General features: G+C 47.6%; 1 protein-coding gene across 2 annotated transcripts; it reads left to right on the top strand.

Moving 5' to 3' along the window:
* Nucleotides 1–6,976: 6,976 nt before the first annotated feature.
* LOC123021444 (major histocompatibility complex class I-related gene protein-like) lies at nucleotides 6,977–19,182 on the top strand. 2 transcript variants are annotated; one of them, XM_044426169.1, is made up of 7 exons: nucleotides 6,977–7,088; nucleotides 10,474–10,743; nucleotides 13,259–13,531; nucleotides 14,481–14,762; nucleotides 15,370–15,450; nucleotides 17,717–17,785; nucleotides 17,949–19,182. In XM_044426169.1, exons 1-6 carry the CDS (start codon nucleotides 7,010–7,012, stop codon nucleotides 17,755–17,757), a joined length of 1,026 nt encoding a protein of 341 aa, XP_044282104.1. In that variant the 5' UTR covers nucleotides 6,977–7,009; the 3' UTR covers nucleotides 17,758–17,785; nucleotides 17,949–19,182. The 2 variants fall into 2 exon arrangements, with proteins under 2 accessions (XP_044282104.1, XP_044282103.1); XM_044426168.1 differs by lacking the exons at nucleotides 17,717–17,785; nucleotides 17,949–19,182 and having other exon boundaries at nucleotides 14,481–15,427.
* The last annotated feature ends 792 nt before the right edge of the window (nucleotides 19,183–19,974 follow it).

Genomic DNA, 19,974 nt, shown 5'->3' with positions numbered 1-19,974 from the left:
GTCCCCTCCCTGACAATTCAGTTGCATTTCTCAGTCTAGGGATGTTTTGCGGTGGGAATCCGACAGTGTGGTCTCGGCTCCCCATGAAGTTCTGTGAAAGTTAGGGATCTCTTTATAATGAGCCAGCTCTAGCCACTGAGATGAGAGAAGCAGAGATGCTTATCTCAAGGACAGACTCCCCAGTAGGCTGAGAATCACCAGGATGGACAGTTAGCAAAAGGGGCATGGAAAGGGGAATTTCTCAGAGACAGATGAGGCAGATATGGCTCTCGACCCCTCGATGTGGCATTCAGAGAGGAAGGTGACCTAATTAGAGGGTCGGTGTGCAGAAAGGAGGCAGGCTCATTTTCCAAAAGGCTCCTCTCAAAAGGATGTGGCCCAAACAGACTCATAAAGAGGAACACTTCCAGCACTTGAAATGAGGTCTACTTCTTGATCATTCCTCAAACCTGTTAAAAGCAGAAATTCTGTGATTTCTATAATTTTTTGTTGTTTTGCGTTGTCTTATTTATATGAACCATTATAAACTTTCCAGAGAGCTTTGGCTATTGGGCAGTATAGAAATGACAGAAATGGAATAAATTAAAGAAATTACTGTATAATAATTACCAAATACATTAAAGAAATTATCCAGCTCTCCCTACATTGGCAGAAGGGTGGGAGAAAGCCAATGACAGGATGGACTAAGCTCCCCAAGTCTGAGTCCCTTGAAATGATTTGGAAATGGGGTGTCATTTGATGGGACCAACCCCATCCCCCTTGTGCTCTCTTTAGGTCTGGCTCTGAATAAATGCAGCCGGTCACAGTGCAGACTCCTTTTGGCTGATTCCATTTTCTGGCTACAATGAATGAGTCATTCCCAAGCTGCTCACATGTTGAAAGTGTTGCGTGAGAAGGCGTGATATTGGGAGTGGTGCCAGCTGCTTTGTGGGCTCCCCAGAGGAACTTTCTGGCCTGACTCAGACATTATTTATAGGGTAAAAAGAGGAAAGGCCCCACTTTTGTAAGATTTTTCTGAAGCAGGTGGTGGGGGTGGGGGTGGGGGGATTCATCAGCTTCCTTGATAAATGCAGGAAAATTAGTTAAGAATTTTGGAGACTCCAAGTGGTTTTCCATATAAAGGAATTAGAGTTGGAAAATCCAACGAACTCGCCACATGGGACAGAAATGAAGACCTCTGCCACTACGTTCTGCAATGAAGCAAGCAGACCGGGACTCCCAGGGAAGGGGAGAATGCCGGCTTTGCTGTCTTGCCACCCTTTGCCCACCTAGCTTAGTCTCTCCGGCCAGCGTCCTTGCTGGCTTGTCAACCTCTCTGGTCCTGTGGCTGGTTGGACTGAGGCTCTGTTGAGAGAAGTCCTGGGGGTGCCAGTCCTGCAAAGAGGAGATAAACTCCCCCTGCAAACTTTTCCCCTTGGAATGGATTCCCAGCACACCTACCTTTGCCAGCCTGGAATGGGGTGATGATTCAAAGGGGGGACACCTAGGAAGTTTGCCCCTCTGGGGTGAGCTGTGTTGAGAGGGATGCAAGAGCAGGATCCATCCCTCTCACATCGTGGCTGATGTTGTGGTTTGCCCTGTGTATGTGCAGTGCAAGGAGTGATGGGAGCAGGGGCTCCTGATGGCAGGTCAATTTGTGTAGTGACAGGGACGGGGAGATACAGCATTGGGTGGTAAGGGAAGCATGACCCAGGGACTGAACAACAGCTGGGCTGTACTCCAGCCCTCCTCACAGCCGCAGGTTTGGTGGTTGCCCTCTTAGCCTGCCCTGGAGTCTCCAGATGCTGCATTGAAATGTCAGACTGATGCACCATAGGTCCCCTTTTGTCCATGAATTAATAGGAGATATGGCAATTGATCTGGGTCTATAACTGAGACCTGGATGAGAGAACAGGGAGGAGTTAGTCTCTCCCAGCTCGGCCCACTGGTACAGCTTCAAGATAGACAGGAGGACTGGAAGGGATTGCTGTGGTCTGTGAGAATTGTCTCCAACCCTTCCGGGCTTCTGCTCCTTCTGACACCCAGTCTAGAGTGTTTGCATCTTGTGCTGGCCCGTCTGTCCATCCCCTGACCCTGCAGTCTTCCTTCCTGAGCTGACAGAGATGTCTTGGCTCCAGTGTTGAGGTCCCCCAGGCTGTTGTCCTGGGGGATGTCATCACCCATGCCGTGGGTGAACTTGCTGGGACACATCAGGACTTCATGTTCTCCATAATGACCATGGGGCTGTCCCAACAAGTCATTGGCCCAACACATGCAGATGGCGCACTCTCAATTTGTTTGTTTTTTCAGCCAGACATGGGGATATTGCTTTCAGCACACTCTGGCTTTATGTCATGCAAAGCCAGGCCATTTCCTGCAGTGTGGCTTGTTTTTGGACAAGCCATCCTTCCAAGCCATCCTTCTAGAAATTGCTGGACCTGCAGTGAGTTGCTGTTATCTCAGTCTGGTCTACCAAGTTGTTTTCTTCAGAGTCAGTGTGTGTGCTAAATTCTTGCTTGTTTTACTGTAATGCTCAGTGTTGCAAAATCTTTTGTGCACATGGATTATCTGAGCCTCTCTCTTCACCATAAATGAGCCATTCCTTTCTGAAGATGTGTGTCTTCCTGGAGTTCAGCAGAAGTGCATCTGGCAACCCTTTCCTTGTTTCTTCTTCTTCTTCTTCTTCTTCTTCTTCATCATCATCTGATTATTACTGTACAGCCTCCAACCTGTCTCCAATGCTGAGTTGCTATCAAAGGTTGTCCACTTCGGGACTCAAAGGGTAAAATATAGATATGGCAGGAAGTGGGATAGACGATTCATGAAAACATCTGTGGAAGGAAACTCAGCATCTTCTTGGGAATAATAGAGAAGAAACCCTGAAGACAAGAGCAGCCCACTCAACCTAGACAACTACATTTGCCCCTGCAGGGGCTCTTTCCCCATGTGAGTCTTCCTTCTCACTCTCTATTCATCTCATCCAACCTTTCATGCATCCAAGATGAGCCCTTGTGTGCTTTCTCCCCAAATAATTTGACTGGAGTGGTAAAAGCTAGAAGGTTGTCATGACATGATGAGCCACCAGGGGAAGCTTAGCCCATCCTGTCATTGGCTTTCTCCCACCCTTCTGCCGACACAGGGAGAGCTGGATTGGTCATGCTTGCAGTAAAAATGTGGCAGCAACTTCAATTAAGGTCATTTCTTTAATTTATTTCATTTCTGTCATTTCTATACTGCCCAATAGCCAAACTCTTTGGAAAGTTTATAATAGTTCATATAAACAAGACAATGCAAAACAACGAACAATTCCAGCAATCACAGAATTCCTGCTTTTCAACAGGTTTGAGGAATGATCAAGAAGTAGACCTCATTTCAAGTGCTGGAAGTGTCCCTGCTTATGAGTCTGTTTGGGCCCCATCCTTTTGAGAGGGACCATTTGGAAAATGAACTAGCCTCCTTTCTGCACACCGACCCTCGAATTAGGTCACCTTCCTCTCTGAATGCCACATCGAGGGGTCGAGAGTCATATCCACCTCATCTGAAATTCCCCATTCCAGCCCCCTCCTGCTAACTATCCATCCTGGTGATTCTCAGCCTACGGAGGAGTCTGTCCTTGAGATAAGCATCTCTGCTTGTCTCATCTCAGTGGCTAGAGCTGGCCCACGTTCTGAGCTCTCCTCCTCCTCTGCAGTCCAGCTAGCAGACCTTGAGAATGTGTGCCAAGAACAACTGTCTTTCTCAGTCCCAGCAACAGAGATGATAAGAGCAGTCTGGATTGGAGCCAGTGGCTACTGGTGAGAACTCTGAATTGGTTCTTCTGACTATGCAGGTGTGGCTGCCACCAGTAAGCAACTTCATCACAGCTCATGGAGGCCCACAGTGAGTTCTGTTCCCTAATATCAGAAGATGCAGCAACCCATCATGGTGCCAACAAACCCTAGAACTAGCTATGTCTGGCCCAGAGCAAACCACACTCTGGAAAGCAACCTTGGTTTGCATGGCACTACCCACTGTGGTTTGCCCTGCAGTATGAACCTGGTTGATGTCTTTGTTTGCCATAGGAGATCAGAGGATCTGGGGCCAGAATCCTTCACTTTTGTCTTGCATTGGTTCCTTCATTGGCTCATTTCATTTTTATACTGTCCAATAGCTGAGACTTTCTGGGCTGTTAACAAGGTAAGAAAAGTAATCAAAACACTCAAGTTAAAATCAACACAACCACAATAGCTATTTCAATTGTAGTTGCATCAAGATAGAAGCATCGCAGCAGTCCAGAGTAAAATGCAACAATACAGAATGAAGTGAAATATGTTGCAATCTTAAAGACTTATGGACTCTCCCAAATTTTTAATCCTTTCCACCTCAAACAGTCTTACAACACTAAGGCCTTTCCTGTTTTTGCCCTGGAAAGTCTAGCTGAGTCAGGCCAGAAAGTTCCTCTGGGCTAACCACAGAAGGACTGGCATAACTGGAAACAGTTAGCACTGGGGATCTGCACTCCGATCCTTTCTCCTTCTCACAGCCGCTGTGCAAGAACTGCACCAGGAAGTCAGCCTTGGAGAGGGAGGAAAGGGGACCTAGGGGGGAGGGGAAGCTGCCCCCCTTTGGCTGTTGGGCTGAAATGCAGAGCAGAAAGGACAAGGTCACCACCGGTGTTCCTTCACTCTGCCCTGAGAATCAAGGAAGCCTTCGATAGAGATGCATCCTGAAAAGCCTGCAGCCAGATGAGCTGCTGCCCCACATTTTTGGCAGCCAAATCTGTACACAGTCCTGCCTGCATTGTTGCAGCATAGATGGACACAACAGGATCACTTTCATGCCTTTCCTAAGAAGCCCTACAATGGGATTGGTTATTTGCACAGTGGCGACATCCTGGGCTGAAAGTTTCACCATCCTGCTCCCAAGAGCTCTTTGTCCATCCTGGCCCCAAGAGCACTGCCAATTGTGGGCCACAACAGTAGAGCAGTCTTCCCCAAGCTGTTGCCCTCTGGATGTGATGGAAACATAGAAACAGAGCAAGTCAGAAGGGGCCTCCTGGGCCATCTAGTCTGACCCCCAGCTCCAGCCGGCTTCGCTCACGACATGCCTACCATGTGCATGTCCAGCCTATCCTTGAACACTCTCACCCATGGGGCCTCAACGACCTCCTGTGGAAGCCCATTCCATACCCTCGGGGTCCTAACCATCAGGAAGTCCTTCCTGGCATCCACCCCGAACTTGGTTCCCTGAGCTTTGCCCCACTGGAACACGCCCTGCCCTCCACTGCAGGGGAAAAAAGGTCGTGACCCAGGGACTGTATCTCACAACATTCTTGGCCCAGGTGTCATCAGAGTAAGACTGGAGGAACCCATGTTCTACTCTCCACTCAACCTTGTGGAACACTGAAAGACCTTGGGTCAGTCAGTTGCCTATTTCAGACTTGACAAAGGTCCACAATGATAAGGCCTTCCCAGCAAGGTGCCATCTGCCCCTCTCAACATGGGAGTTTTTGTGGTTTGTGGTAGCTTCCTACCTGGTGAGGAAGGATGATTGGATGGTTAAATAGCAGTCACATAACCTACTATACTCAAGGGTTCTCTGAGGGTTGTTTAACCCTGGAGCCCAGTAGGGACAAGATACCAAGCTAGAGGCACACCAGCTCCAAGGTTGAATATTCACAATGATGGAGGACATATGATTGGCTCTTCCAGGATTATTTATTTATTTATTTAGTTTTTCGATTTATATCCTGCCTTTTCCTACAAAGGGCTCAAGGCAGCTTACATCATTCTCCTCATCCATCTTATCCCCACAACAACAACCCTGTGAGGTAGGTTGGGCTGAGAGTCTGTGACTTACCCAAAGTCACTCAGCTGGCTCCATGGCCAAGCGGGATCTAGAACCCAGATCATCTGAGTCCCAGTCCCATGCTCTTAACCACTATGCTACACTGGGTCTCGATTCATTATTCCATGATGGACTGGTATGTCCTGGAACTATCCCACTGTCTCTCAGCCTCACTGAGAGTCCCACTGAGAGTACCCCCAGTTACCCTCTGGGAGCATTCTCCATTAAGGAAAATAATAATTTGTACTTTGCAAAATGAAGTTAGCCTACAGGAGAAAACAAGTGGCAGGAATGGCAATTGCAATAGCCCCTTTGATAGATTACTAATTCAATAAGCAATAAAAACATGGCAAGTCAATTTTCCCTTTCCCATTTTTTTTTTTTTTTGATGCCCAGGTGTACTCATTGCTTTGTGCACCTCCATGTCCATGGCCACCAGTGGCCAGGTCATAAGATAATGAGTAAAGCTGTATATGGTTTGCGTATATGTGAGTTAATGTGTACCATCTCTGGCAAGTGCTTCATATTTGCAGATCTCCCCAATCCATATGCTTGCAACCTCTCTCAGACACCATGCAAGAGTAGTGAGGCAGGTCTTCCCAGTGCAGAAGCCATGCTGATCCTTCATTTGAGTGGCCTGTCCTTCTATTAGGGGGATGGAGCTCAAGGGATTTTCTGCCCAGATGCTAAAACAACTACAGGGGCCTTGGCACCAAGCATCTTGATGGGGGTGGGGTGTGGATCTGTCACTCCATTTCAGGCATCCAAAGATCTTGGGTCAACCTTGCCTCTAGACTGTGAGAGATGTATCTGAAATGGGCAGTGAGGACAAGAAGGACCCTTGTCACCCTTGTTCCCTGGGAAGTTGTCAGATGTATCATAGAGAAATTTTCAGCCTTGCTGGAATAATTCAGCTGCCACCTGGATTCCAAAGGGGTAGGGTTAGGGTTGGGGTTAGGGTTAGTATTCTCAACCCAGAATCCTGTCCATGCTTGTTCTCCCCAAGTCAGGGTGGAGATAGCAACCCAGCAACTGCCAAAATGCAGTTTCCTATTGGTAGACCGGGGTTTCCTCTTAGCCAATCCATGCCCCTCGGGCACTTCCTCTTCTTCATGTCTCTCTCACTTGCCCCAGCCCCATTTGGCAGCTTGCCGAGAATCCCAACAAGAGTTTAACTACAGAAACGGACTGCTTGCAAAACACTATGAGAGCTGGTTGCATGCTCTGGGGTCGCTCCTGGCCTCTGTGGACCTCCATTCTTCTGCTACTGGGGGAATCCTGTGGTGAGTACCGGAGCGGGGGAGAAGCTCAGCACCCCTAATGCCAAGGAATCTACATTGGTGCCCAGCTTAATTAGAGCGGGGTGCATGTGGCACATTTCTGTATCAGGCACGCCGAAACATGTATGTTTCTCCTTGCTTGATTCTCTCGTGGCAGTGCAAACTGGGCAGCACAGGTCAGGAATGGAAAAATGAGGCAAGGTGGGGATGGAAGCTGCCTTTGGTTTGAAACACAGAAACATAGAAACAGAGTGAGTCAGAAGGGGCCTCCTGGACCATCTAGTCTGACCCCTGGCTCCAGTCGGCTCTGCTCATGACATGTCTACCATGTGCATGTCTAGCCTATCCTTGAACACCCTCACAGATGGGGCCTCAACCACCTCCTGTGGAAGACCATTCTGTACTCTTGGGTGTCCTAACTGTCAGGAAGTACTTCCTGTCATCCACTCTCAATCTTGGTTCCCTAAGCTTTGCTTTTGACTTTCGATTGGAAGAAATTTTCATCTGAGACATTTTGCTCTTTGAGCAGCCCCCCCACATCAAGGTACATGACATGTTGAAGGAATTTGTTTGCATATTATTGCAAAACCACCAGAACCCCCTCTCCCCCCACCAGCAGTTTGAATACAATAAGTGCACAGTGAATAATGAGCTATTTCCTGCCCTTCACCAGCAGCCTGTGCATCCTTTTGCTTTCTTGGCAGGCCTGTGCTTTATTTTTTATTTTTTTGTTTCTGAAGCATTCACGATGTTTTTCAAAATACAACTGCACAGTGTTATCCAGGTACTTTCCTTGGTGCTTCTTGACATGTCATGAAATCCCAAGGCCTCGTGATCGCCAGGAGAGCTTCAGGGGGTGGACGGGGAGAAACTTTAAAAGCAAAGCAGAGGAGAAAAACACAGAGGCAGTCCGGAGAATATACAGGATACAATGGCCTACAAGGAGAAAGCCTCGGACATGAAAGTAGCTAAATTTTACCAGAATTGGGTCACTAATAATACTCCTTTAAGTCCTGAGTATCAATTGGCTCCAGTGTCCAAGATGCAGCTTCAGGTCAAAATTGCATCAAAATAATTCAAACTTACAAGGGGGATGTTCAATTATGCTCCACAACTTTTCTGCAAAATATGATATAGCAATGAGAATGGTGCCACACCAATCATTATACATTTATCTTCTTATTGATACCAATAACATAACTTTCCATTCATTTATTGGTTTTTAATGTAACATTTTCATGCATGAAAAACTGATAAGCTCTAACATCTGCGAAAGGCATAGATTTTTTCTGGTTTAGCCAATGATGCAGATAAGTTGCATGTGTAATGCACCAATAATGAGGGGCCCAAATCTTGTCCCCATCCTCTATTTTGCATCCAAACTATAGGTGGTCTGCCTTTTTGACCACTGCCGTCATACTGCATTTTTGAGATGTAAATGCAACCTGGTCACAAATATAGCAGAACTTCTCTGCATTGTTTAAAAAGTTTCGAGGCATCTTGGCTTCTGAGGGAAAATATCATGCAACTGTTCCTTGGAAATGTTAGGCAATGACACTTTCACAAGCCACCAGATGTAACTGTATGATGCGTAGACCTGACCAAGAAAAATGTACCTTGCAATAAAAGAACAATAAATTACAGTTAGGTAATAATCTTTAGTCTCAGAGTGAAGATAAATTTAGGCACTTCCACGTGGTACCATTTTCATTGTTCTACCGTACTTTGTCGAGAAGTTACGAGGCATCATGATCATCAGACACACCCCTCTCTTGTAGGCAAATATACTTGCCTGGGTATATATCTTTATTGTTAAATATCTTGAAAACTTTAGCCAACCAGCACCTTTCTCACCTGTTCACTAATTCATCTAATCAACATACGCAAGAATTAGCACATTTTATCTTGGAGGTCGATAATTTCCCCAAAAATATTTTCTGACCATGTATGAACCATGTCATAGAACTTTCCCAGAAAGGGGTCCCCTTATTCTACAGTCCTTTTCTTTCTCTTGGAAATGTTTGAGATTTCTCTCAATAGCCTTTTTGAGAAGCAACAAGACCCAGATCTACAAAAACAAGGGGACCCGGTCTCAGAAATTTTGGTATACCAGATTTGCCCTTCTGTAGTTTCTCAGTGGGGAAGCCTGGTGGCAGAACAAGGTATTTTCTACCCATCTCTGAAATCCTCAATCTTTTCTGCACTGATTGTTTAATGGCAGTGAAAGTTTCCCTACTTAGCTTGCAGTTCAACCCTAGACTCTGCTGGGGAGGAGGAAAAAGGAGAACCTTTCACCCAGACATCAAGAAGGAAAGAAACATGCTAGCTCACCACTTCTGTTAAAGTGAAGTGCCACTTTTCATACATGACACCCTTGCTGGGTTGTCATATACCATACAGCACAAAAAGTGTTAGCAACACTGGGTCAATAACCCAGAGTTCCAAACCTCCTCCTGAAACCTGGATATAGTCATGACTGAGTTTATCCGGGTGTACTGGCATGGTAATTTAGCAAAAGATTAGTCTCTCTCTCTTGCTTTCTCTCATCCCCTGCATTCCAAAGACCACAAACCCCTGTCTTGGTTGATGTGCCATTATTTGCATGCATTGATCATTAACTCTCCAGGGAGTGTGACTAAAAACCTGGATTTCTGAACTATTGAGGGCAGCCACGGTGAGAACTTAGTGTGGATTTCTCATGCTACGGGTGTGCAACAGGGAGGGGATACTGAAACAAAGGCAGGCTCTGAACCAATTCCTTTGCAAAAATGTTGAGGTTCCCTGCTGCATGCTGCTGAACATGTGCAAAGTGCAGTCAGGGAAGCATTACTTTTGAAGGGCCGGGGCCCAGAGATGTGGGACTGGCCAAGGAATGGAGGCAGACATTCAGCAAAGGTGACGAAAATGCCCAAGGCATCAGAAGCCTCTTCTGAGGCTCCTTCTCAGCATTGTGCATGTTTTGATTGTTCTTTTTGTGTAACTGAAGAGCAGCAACAGAAGGGAGACAAAACCACAATGTGCTCAGAGAGAACAGAAATGCAGGTGGGCCTGCTTTTTCCATCTCCTCTTGCAGCTTGATTCTCACCAGTGAACTGGTGCCCCCTCTTCCTTCTTGGCATGAGAAGAACAAATGCAAAATAACGGGCAGAAGGCTGTCAAATTAACATTTTTTTTGCACACTTAACAAGCTCCCAAAGCTGTTAGGACTTTTTCATGGTCTAGAGTGATCAGGACATATTTGCAGAATTTAATTGGAACTTTTGGGTGTTGGCCTGTTGAATGATGGGGCAAAGGAATCTCTTCCTCCATAGGGGAGCGGAAGAATCACAGTAGGGTCCTTGGAGATGCTTTTCCCATCTTACCTTTGCCCACCTCTTTTCCCTTCCAGGCTTTGCTTCACATTCCCTGAACTTCCACCAGGTCATCTGGGACTTTGGCCAAGGGATTCCCACATTCCAGATTTCTGGATATATAGATAACGAGCCCTGGGGCCAGTATGAAAGCATCACCCAGAGGGTCTTGCCAAGGGGCCCCTGGATAAAAAAGGCAGAGGAGGACGACCCTACCTTTTGGGAGTGGAACACCGAGAGGGCAACAGGCATTGAGAAGAAGTTCAGAGGGGACTTGTTGCTGAGGAAACACATCATCCAGAGTGACCATGAGTAGAAGGTGAAAGAGGGAGGGATTCTTCTAGGCGCCCTCAATAAGATGGGGAGAGGCCGCCATTGTGTGTGCATGTGTGTGTAGTTGTTAGTGTTCCCCTCCTCAACATTCTAGGAATGGGGCCCTGGATGCGATGCCCAGACCCTGTTCTTTCTTCTAAGAACCTGGGGGGTGAAATGCGTGCTCCTGAGTCCCTGGCCAGGTAACAGGGGGTAGCTGATTGAATACAATTCACAAGGATCTCTTGGTTTGGCCCCAAATACATCCCAAGTCCCTTGCCTGCACCATCATAAATGTGGTTGCCTTAAGGTGCCCCATTCTGGGTCTCGACTCCCAGCTGAGCCATCAGTTGGTCTATAAAATATTCTAGACAAGCAACAAAACTCCCTGGGGTGCTAAGAGGAATTTGGCAGCAGAATTCAGCAGGGGAGGTCAAGGGGAAGGCCCCTGACATTTCTCCTTTTCACCCTTTCTCTTTTTCTTCCTTGTATCCCACAATCATAGAGTCAGAGGCCTTCCTTCAGGGAAGGCAGGAAAAAGCTCTGGTTGTTACACCATGACCAGCAAGGTAGTAATCAAAAGGGCAGTGAAGAATCAGGATTGAGAAGACTCCCCTGACCTGCCATCTCTGTGCAATGTTTGTTTCTTTCCTGGAGGTCCTGTTGTTGTGGTTATGGGGGACTTCCATTCCCTCAATATCTGTTGGGAGACAAATTCTCACAAACACGGTCCCCCCAAGAGATTCCTAAAATGCTGTGCCAAAAATGTCCTCCAACAGAAAGTAGAAGAAGGAAAAGCTATCCTTGGCTTCATTCCAACCAGAAAGGGAAGACTTAAATGGACAAAGTCACAGTTACAGGAACTCTGGGGAAAAGGGACCATGCCGTATTTGGATTCTTGATTCTAAAGACAGCAAAAGCCAAGTGTAGCTAAACATGTACCCCAAATATGTCATTTATTTATTTAAAACTTTCTATCCTGTCCCCTACAGAATGTCTTAGGGAAGTCAATTTGCATTGATAAGTGCCATGGCAATTGACTGCAAGGGAGAAGGATCTTGGAATTACTGTAGATCACAAGAGGAATATGAGTCAGCAATGAGATGTGGCCACATTAATAGAAGGATCACTTCCAAATCCTGTACTAGTTGCCCTTGGTTCAGCACTGGTTTGGTCTCATCTGGAGTCCTGTGTCTAGTTCTGGGCACCAGAGTTTGGAAAGGGTTCAGAGGAGGGCAACAAGGATGTTCAGGGGACTGGGAACAAAGCCCTGCGAGGAGGGATTGAAATAATTGGACATCTTTAGCCTGAAGAAGGGAAGACCGAAGGGGGATAGGATAGCCCCCTGCAAGTACTTGAAAGACTGCCACAAAGAGGAAGGCCAGGATCTCTTCTCCATCAGCCCAGAGTGCATGGCATGGAATAATGGGCTCAAGAACAGGAAGCCAGGTTCTGGCTAGATAGCAAGAAATGTTTTCTGACTGTTAGAGCAGGATGACAATGGAACCAACAATCTAGGAAAGCTGTGGGCTTTCCCACACTGGAGGCATTTAAGGTGCAGCTGGACTGCCACCAGAGAGGGATGGTTCACCTTGGAGTGCTGCAATGAACACAGGTGGTACCCAATGGCTGTCTTGCCCCTTCTGAGCCTCCTATGCTATGGTTCTCTGATACTTGGCTATTGGGAGAGGGATTCATTGAAGTTCACATTTGTACCAATGTGTGAGGCATCAGGTTTTGGGGATGGGGTTCCTTTGGATGCCCCAACTCAGCTTCCCTCACTCTGGCCCACTTTCACACTACACTAAGATCATCTCTCACCAAGGGCTCAGAGGGTTATTTGGAGCAGATACCACGATGTTCGATCTGATGAAGCAGCTCCAGACAATGTCCACATGCTGCAGAAACATAGTCCAGCCACATCTGTGCCAGAAACATCCACTGTTATTCAATAATCATTCAATAAAGCACCCAGCAGACACCCACAGTGAGTTGATCTTGGGTCACACATCAGGACCTTCTGGTCCTACTTCCACAAGGCTAGCAAATTCTACACGGGCATCTTCTTTGTGGCCATGAAGGACTTCTGTGCCATCACTCTTGATGCCAATTAGTTCCACCCTTCTCTTTGGTGATCAACTGGCCTTCCCAGCACTGTCGCTTTATCACAATAGTTTTGTACTCATGGGATGCAATTTTCCGCAATTGTACACCAATTTAGTCACAGAATTATAATAAAAACATTGGCCAAAATTGTATTTCCCCCAAAGGCTAAAGTATGAAAAGATATATTCTTCAAGGGTGATTTTGGTGAGATTTGCACCCTTTGCTGGGCATGAACTTGGGCAGATGTGAACATGCTTGATGTGTTGGAATGCACTCGTATTTGCAGAAATGCAGATTCTGTCAAGGAGCAGATTAGGAACAAAGGAATTAGGAACAAGCTGTCCATGAGTGTTGGTCCCTCTATGTGGGTCTGCCTGACCTTTTGCCGTTTTGCCTACCTTTCAGGCTTTCTCATCTGGCAGGAGAGTTCTGGCTGTGGACAGGGCGAGAATGGGAGCAGCAGAGCCTTTGCCCGGTATGGCTACAACGGGAGGGATTTCCTCAGCTTGGACTTAAAGACCCTCACCTGGATAGTGGCCTATGAGGCTGCTGAAGTGATCAAGAAGGAGTGGGAGGTGGACACGGCATATTCCCAGGCTAAGAAGGCCAGACTAGAAAGCAACTGCTTTCCGTGGTTGCAGAAACTCCTGAAATACAAGGAAGAAGCGTTGCAGAAAGGTGAAAATCACAACTGGGATTGGGAAATAGTGGTTTGTGTCTACACAAATGTTACCCACAGTGATGCTGAAGTTGCTTGCCTGTTCCTGGTCCCCTATTCATGCAACATTTTGAAAGAGAGCTGAAGTGGTGAAAGGAATAAGGGCAGAATATTTAAATGTTCCTAAACCCAAAAGGAAGCTCAGGGCAACCTCTTATCAGAGATCACCCTAATTTGTCACTTGGAAGACAAAGAATATTTATATCTAGACAACATCAGTACGTGCCATGCACATCAATGTGTAATGATTTCTAACAAAGGTGACAAAAAAGGAACAGGATTTTTTTCACTTTTGCATTAAAAAAACACATTTGAAGGGATTCTGCCCCTTCTCCCTCAGTGAATTTGCTCACATCCTTCCTGTTTTAGAAAATAAGCAGGGTGATTGACGCAGCACTCAGACCACAAGAACAAAGCAAAGGATGATGGGTAGGTTGCTAGGAAGCCATGGGTAGTAGAGTTGAGTTCAGATGTGTGGAACAGCCCGTTTTTGATGCCATGCTTTTCTTGCAACTCTATGGTATTGTTCATGGAAAATGGAAAATGGATCTTATTGTTCAGATGTCACGATAGACAATCATGAGAAGCAGAAGATATATAGCAGACTTGTGTTTCTGACGATGGTTTTTTGGTGTGAAACAAGCCATGGTGATATAACAAGGCTGGGTCCAGACAACACAACAAACCAGCCCTGGTAAAACAACAACACCAGACAATTGTTTGTCCTGACATGTGAGCCCAGGAACAGAATGGGCTGCTTGACAATAGTATATACCTTTAATAGAAACTATCATGGGGATGGGGGAGGATTTTAGAAAGAACCTCTGGTTCATTCCCTGATGAACTCCCAAGTTCTACTGCTAATGTTGCTTCTTCTCCATCTAAAAGCCACTGCTGTCCTTTCTACAGTGTCCCCAGCAGTGAAGATATCTTTTAAGAGGCATGAGGATGGCCTAAAGACCCTCACCTGTCATGCCCATGGCTTCTACCCCAAGGAGATCGATGCCACCTGGAGGAAGGATGGAAAATTCTTGGAGCAGAACTTCAGTGGGGTTGTCAGTCCCAACTCAGATGGGACCTTCTACACTTGCATCAGCATCAACGTTGACCCCAAGGACGGGGGCAGCTACCAATGCCATGTGCAACATGCCAGCCTTACGGAGCCGCTCGTCACATCCTGGCAGAAGCTGAGTGAGAGACTGGGGGGCTGGAGGCAGCTGGGTCCTGGGTGTGCTTGGGGTGGAACCTGGGAAGTGAAGGAGAAGCGATTCAAGCGGGGGCCTCGCAGGACCCAGGAGCCAAGAGGAATCTGTGGGTGCTTCTCAGCTCAGAATAAGTAGCCTATCCCTGGGTAGAATTGGACTCTACTTCCCATTGGTAGGCTCCCACATCTCTCTGCAGGGGCAGCAGTGAACGGTCTTGGCTTTGAGTTCCATAAATCATCCTGCAAAAGCCCCTCGTCCCACAGATGTATAGCCAAGTTCCTCAAAAAACCCACCTCCCTCAGCTTGCAGACACTTGCAAACCCCCCAGGTTTGAGTGCCTCGTAAATTAATGTACAGATCACCTTAAACAGAGGCTAAGGCAGTGCCAGGATTGGACCAGCCTTGACAATGTGACCTCCTGCACCTCTCTGGTTTCCTGATCCCTTCTGTATTCAGTTAGTTAGCTGGTTGGTTGAAGTTGGCCAGCTACAGGGAAGCCTGGCTCCTTCTCCTCTTCTGCATGGACAGAACGTGAAATGAAACAACGAAAGAAAACATTCTGTGTGTCCCTCTTGTTCTCTTTCCCATTTCAGACTCACCAGTGAACCTGGTCGGAGTCATCCTTGGGGTTGTGGCTTCTGTACTCGTTCTGGCCGGCACCATATTTTTCGTCAGTAAGTAGGGGTGCTGGGGTCAAGTGGCACTGGGAAGAGGCACCAGGCTGGTCCACAAATGAGACAGTTGCTTTCTGAGACCAGGAGAAGAGACTCAGTGTGAACCGTGTAGAGCGGGAGCTGAAAATGTTCCACAACTTTGGTATCTAAAGTAGGATTTGGCTGACCCCTGTTGGAATCCATCTCTCCAGCATCTGTGTGACCCGGGCCTGCAAAGTGAGCCAGGCAAGGCGAAGACTATGGCCACTCTTGGAGCTCTGGCTGCATCTGCAGGAAGGGGGCACTGTGAGCAGTCCTGCCAGGAGCCACTCCTGTGGAGCAGCCTTCTTCACCACCTGGTGCCTCTGGCGGTGGCAGCACCCACAATGAAAGAGCAGCATTGCAAACAGCAGTGTGTGGCACAGAAGAGGGGTGTTCCTAGTGACTCCAGGACCAGTTTCCACTCCTGATGGAGCCACTGCTTGCTCAGTGCAGGGGCTCGCTTTATGGGGAGCCCCCTGTGAGCAATGGGCACATTTGCCAGGAACTCAGATTCAGTGTCAGGGTCTGGGCCAGAACCAAATCCAGCCCCACAGTCCTTGCAGGATCAATTCCACCTTGTTGGGGCTCTCAGCTACCAGCTGGGAGTCCTGGGGGAAATGCTCGTAAAGGACAAGCTCTTCCCTGCAAATCTGACCTCAGCAGGCAGGTCCTCTGTTTTCTGCAGTGCCTGCTCTGGTCCCTACTGCATTTCTTGTACCTTGCTGTGTGTGCTGCCTTGCCATGCTGCCTCAGCATCACAGGTCCCTCTGTTTGCTGCTGTGCCAGCATCCTGCCTGACCTGTACCCTGCCTCACTGTTCGGATAGTGCCTTGTTTGCCTGCATCCTGCCTGGCCTTTGCCGTGTCTCCTGCTCCTTGCTGTGTATGTTGCCTTGCCATGCTGCCTCAGCATCACAGGTCCCTCTGTTTGCTGTGGTGTCTGCATCCTGCCTGACCCTTGCCGTGTCTCTTGCACTTCGTTGTGCATCCTGCCGTAAATCTGCCTCAAGCACCTATATATCTGTTTTTCTTCCTCTCCTTGCCCCTCAGATATGTCCTTCTCGTTCTCATGCTCAGCCTCTGCCATGGCTGTGACTTGGTCTTGCCATGAACCATTGCCTTTGCCATTGAGCTTCACCACTGGACTTCAAACCCTGTCCCACCTTTGGTTCTGTTGCCCCATCCTAGTGCCTCTGTCTTGTCTCTGCCCTACCCCTGGACCCAACATAGCAGGCCAGAGTCCAGGGAGCCAAGCCTGAGGATTGTCACAGATTCCCATCCCCAAACAGATTCCCTGATCTAAAGACCAAACAGAATATCTCCAACTGCAGATGGATCATTTGAGGTGGAATGATTGCATGGCATTAATGGGGCTTTTTTGGAGAGACCTACAGGAACCCCTAAAAATCTCTAGTTTCATATTTAGGAAGACCCCATATTTATACTACAGTAGGGGGCTTCTACTCCCTTTAGAAGATCAGGTCCACAGTCTGGATTCTCTCCTCAATCCAACTTTTTGAGAGGTCCAATTGACTTCATCAGTGTGGAACACTTCCCCATACTTCTGGAAGCCCTCTGCACAGGATCCCAGCCCCATATGGTATAAATCCGTTGGGAGTCAGTTGAGTCATCATTCAGTCAATGGGATGTCTGTTGGATTTCCACTCTTGTCATCGAGTCTCACAACCATTTTTACCCACTCAAACTGCATCTTCTGCAGTTTGCAGCCCAAAGGTGAACCATCTTGGTGGAGTGGAGCCAAGACTCACTGCTTTGGCTTTTCCAGTGCAGGGAAGGAGATTGTCATCCCCCAGGGAAGGCTGAGGGCCAGAAGGCTTCTCTGCCTGAGACCTTCAACTCATTGCTTTCTGAGAGCTTCTTCTGCTTCCTTTTTGGGAGTATTTGAGTTCTCTCTGCTTACTGTACGTTCCTAAGTGTGCTGTTATATGATACAAGGTCTGGGACAGAATTGCAAAATTACACCCAACCTCTGTAGCTTATACTGGCACCCTCTATGAACATGGCCGTTTCCTCATGCAAAAAAGGCAGGATGTCTCAGCAGGGCCTTGGAGGAGGAAGAGGAGGTTGGGAAAAGGCTCCACAAATATTCTTGTGTGATGGATAAGAGGTGCACCAAAATGCCTTGCATTGAGAAACTCTGAGTGCTCAGCCTCACTGCCAGGGCAGAGGGTGGTGGAGCTTTGGAGATGTCTTTCAACTGTCCTTTCCTGGTTCTGTCTCTGCAGGGAAATGCCAGGCCGGCTGCAAAGCACCCTCAAGTGTGTGACTTCCTTCTGGACCAAATTCTCTGACAGGTGACCAGTTTTGGAGGCAGGTGGCATCATTGTCAGTTCAAAAGTGATCAAGTGTGTGCGTTCATGCATGCATGCATGAGGGAGAGGGAGAGGGAGAGAACATCAGCTCCTCCCTATTCTCCAAGCCAAAGCAACTGATTCCATCTTGCTCCTCTCCTTGCAGCAAGTGACTAAGCACCGCACTCAGATTGTTCAGGCAGGAATCCAAGCAAGGTGATCCAATCCCAATTTGCAAGATGTCTGCACCTGGTGGATCCTACTGGGGAAGAAGCACAAGTTCCTCAGGTTGCAAGCCTCCTCAGGCTTGCAGTGGAAGCACACCTGGAAGCAAGTCTCTGCCCTCTGAGTTCAAGTGGAAGCACCTGGACCTTGTGCTCCTCCATTGCAGGCAGCAGCTAGTCCCGGAGATGACAAATCATGCCTGGTCCTTCTCAGTCATGCTTCATTGCAATGAGTCCATAACATAAGTATCCGGAAGTGGTGGAAGTGGTGCCTTGGACTACCAGTTAGAGATTGCTATTATTACATCACTGTTACATTCTGTCTTTCTTCCTCTTGCAAGGGACTTGGGGTGGCGTCCTCTCCATTTTAGCCTCACAACAACATCCTTGTGAGGTAGGTGAGGGTCAGTGACTATCCCAAGGCCACCCAGCAGGTTTCATGGCTGTATAGGGCCAAGAACCTGGATGTTTCATTTGGGGGTGTCTGGGCTCATCACAAGATCCAAGTGGATTAAGGATCATGGAAAGCCCTAGAGGTCCCTTCAAGGAAGTGAGGAACCTGGCCAGAGATGGGTGGGTGGGTCACGATGTGGAAGGAGGGGAACTGGCCAAAAATTTCCCAAGAAAGAGCCAAATGTGAAGCCAAAAATGACTGAGTGTTTGTTGTTATTCCATAGCATGTGATCAAGTAACACAATTGATTTACCATATAATCAGTGTATACACCAATAGATGAGTATTAGAGGATAAAGGCCATGGGTTTCTCTGTATGAGTTTTCTTGAGGTGGCTGAGAATGGTTAGTGGTTGGACTGTTCATGCCAGAGCTCAATTGCAGCAGGAGGAGCTGAAGCACAGAGATCAAGTGTTCAAACCTGTGCTGGTCAAATGACAAACAAGGTTGGGAAGGCCTCCAATAACCAGCAAAAGGGGTGAAACTAGAATGGAAGAATGGAAGTAAGCCATGGCAGTGAATAACCTGCCCCTGTGGTGCAGAAGTGCTTGGGAGCTGTACTAAAGTGGGAGTCGAATGAACCTACGTGTGTCCTAATGGAATCTCATTGGAAGTCCAAATCATGTCAAAGTTGCTCATGAAAAATGTTCATATGGTTCTATGCAGTAGTCCACATTTCCTTTCTGTTAGCTTGTGTGTGTGTGTGTGTGGGGGGGTACATGTTCCTTTGGATGACTGTGCATGTGCTGTTGCAGCAATGACAAATCCCCATGTACAGTCAAACCGTGGAATCTGCTCCTGCAGGTAGTGTTGGCCACCCATTTGGATGGTGTCAAAGGCGGATAGGGAAAATTCATGAAGGAGGAGGAAGCCACCCATGGCTACTAGCCTAGTTGGCCATGTGCTCTCTCCGTTACCAGAGGAGGCATGCCTGTACACAACACTTGCTGAGGAGCTTGAGCAGGGGGAGGTCTTGGACCCATTGTGTCGGAGGGATCCGGAGGGCAGGTGGTCTGCAATCATGTCCACAGAGTGCTGGACTAGATGGACCCTTGGACTGACTCAGCATGGCTCTTCTTCTCTTCTCAGGATCTTATGTTCCTGATTTCCTGACTGGGGGCATCTCTGTGTAGCGCATGAGTTTGTCCCTGGAAGTCATTTGGATCCAGGCACAGAGCCATAATGTCTTATCCCTATATGTTGTATGCCTGGGTTTTGGAAACATGCTTTCTAGAAGTGGTGCTGGTGCTGGACCCTTGTCCGGCAGAGTTCCTCACGGGAGACAATTATCAATAGGCTGACACCAGAAGAAATGATCCTTCTGACACACAGTAGCCTGTCTACTTGCTTGGACAGTTTCTGAGCCGTTTTACTTCAGGCCAACCCACCTCCTTCAAACTCCAACACAAAAATAAAACAGTTTTTGTGGTTTTCATTCCAAAATCCCAGGAAAACAGAACTTCACAAAACCCTTCTGTGACCTCAGTAATCGTTTCTGGATAGAAGGATCCTCATT

Source organism: Varanus komodoensis, unplaced genomic scaffold (genome assembly GCF_004798865.1).
Source record: "Varanus komodoensis strain SLA01 unplaced genomic scaffold, ASM479886v1 scaffold161, whole genome shotgun sequence".
NCBI classification, from domain to species: Eukaryota; Metazoa; Chordata; class Lepidosauria; order Squamata; family Varanidae; genus Varanus; species Varanus komodoensis.
The sequence above is the reverse complement of the archived record's forward strand: the minus strand, read 5'-3'. Positions and strand labels throughout refer to the sequence as shown.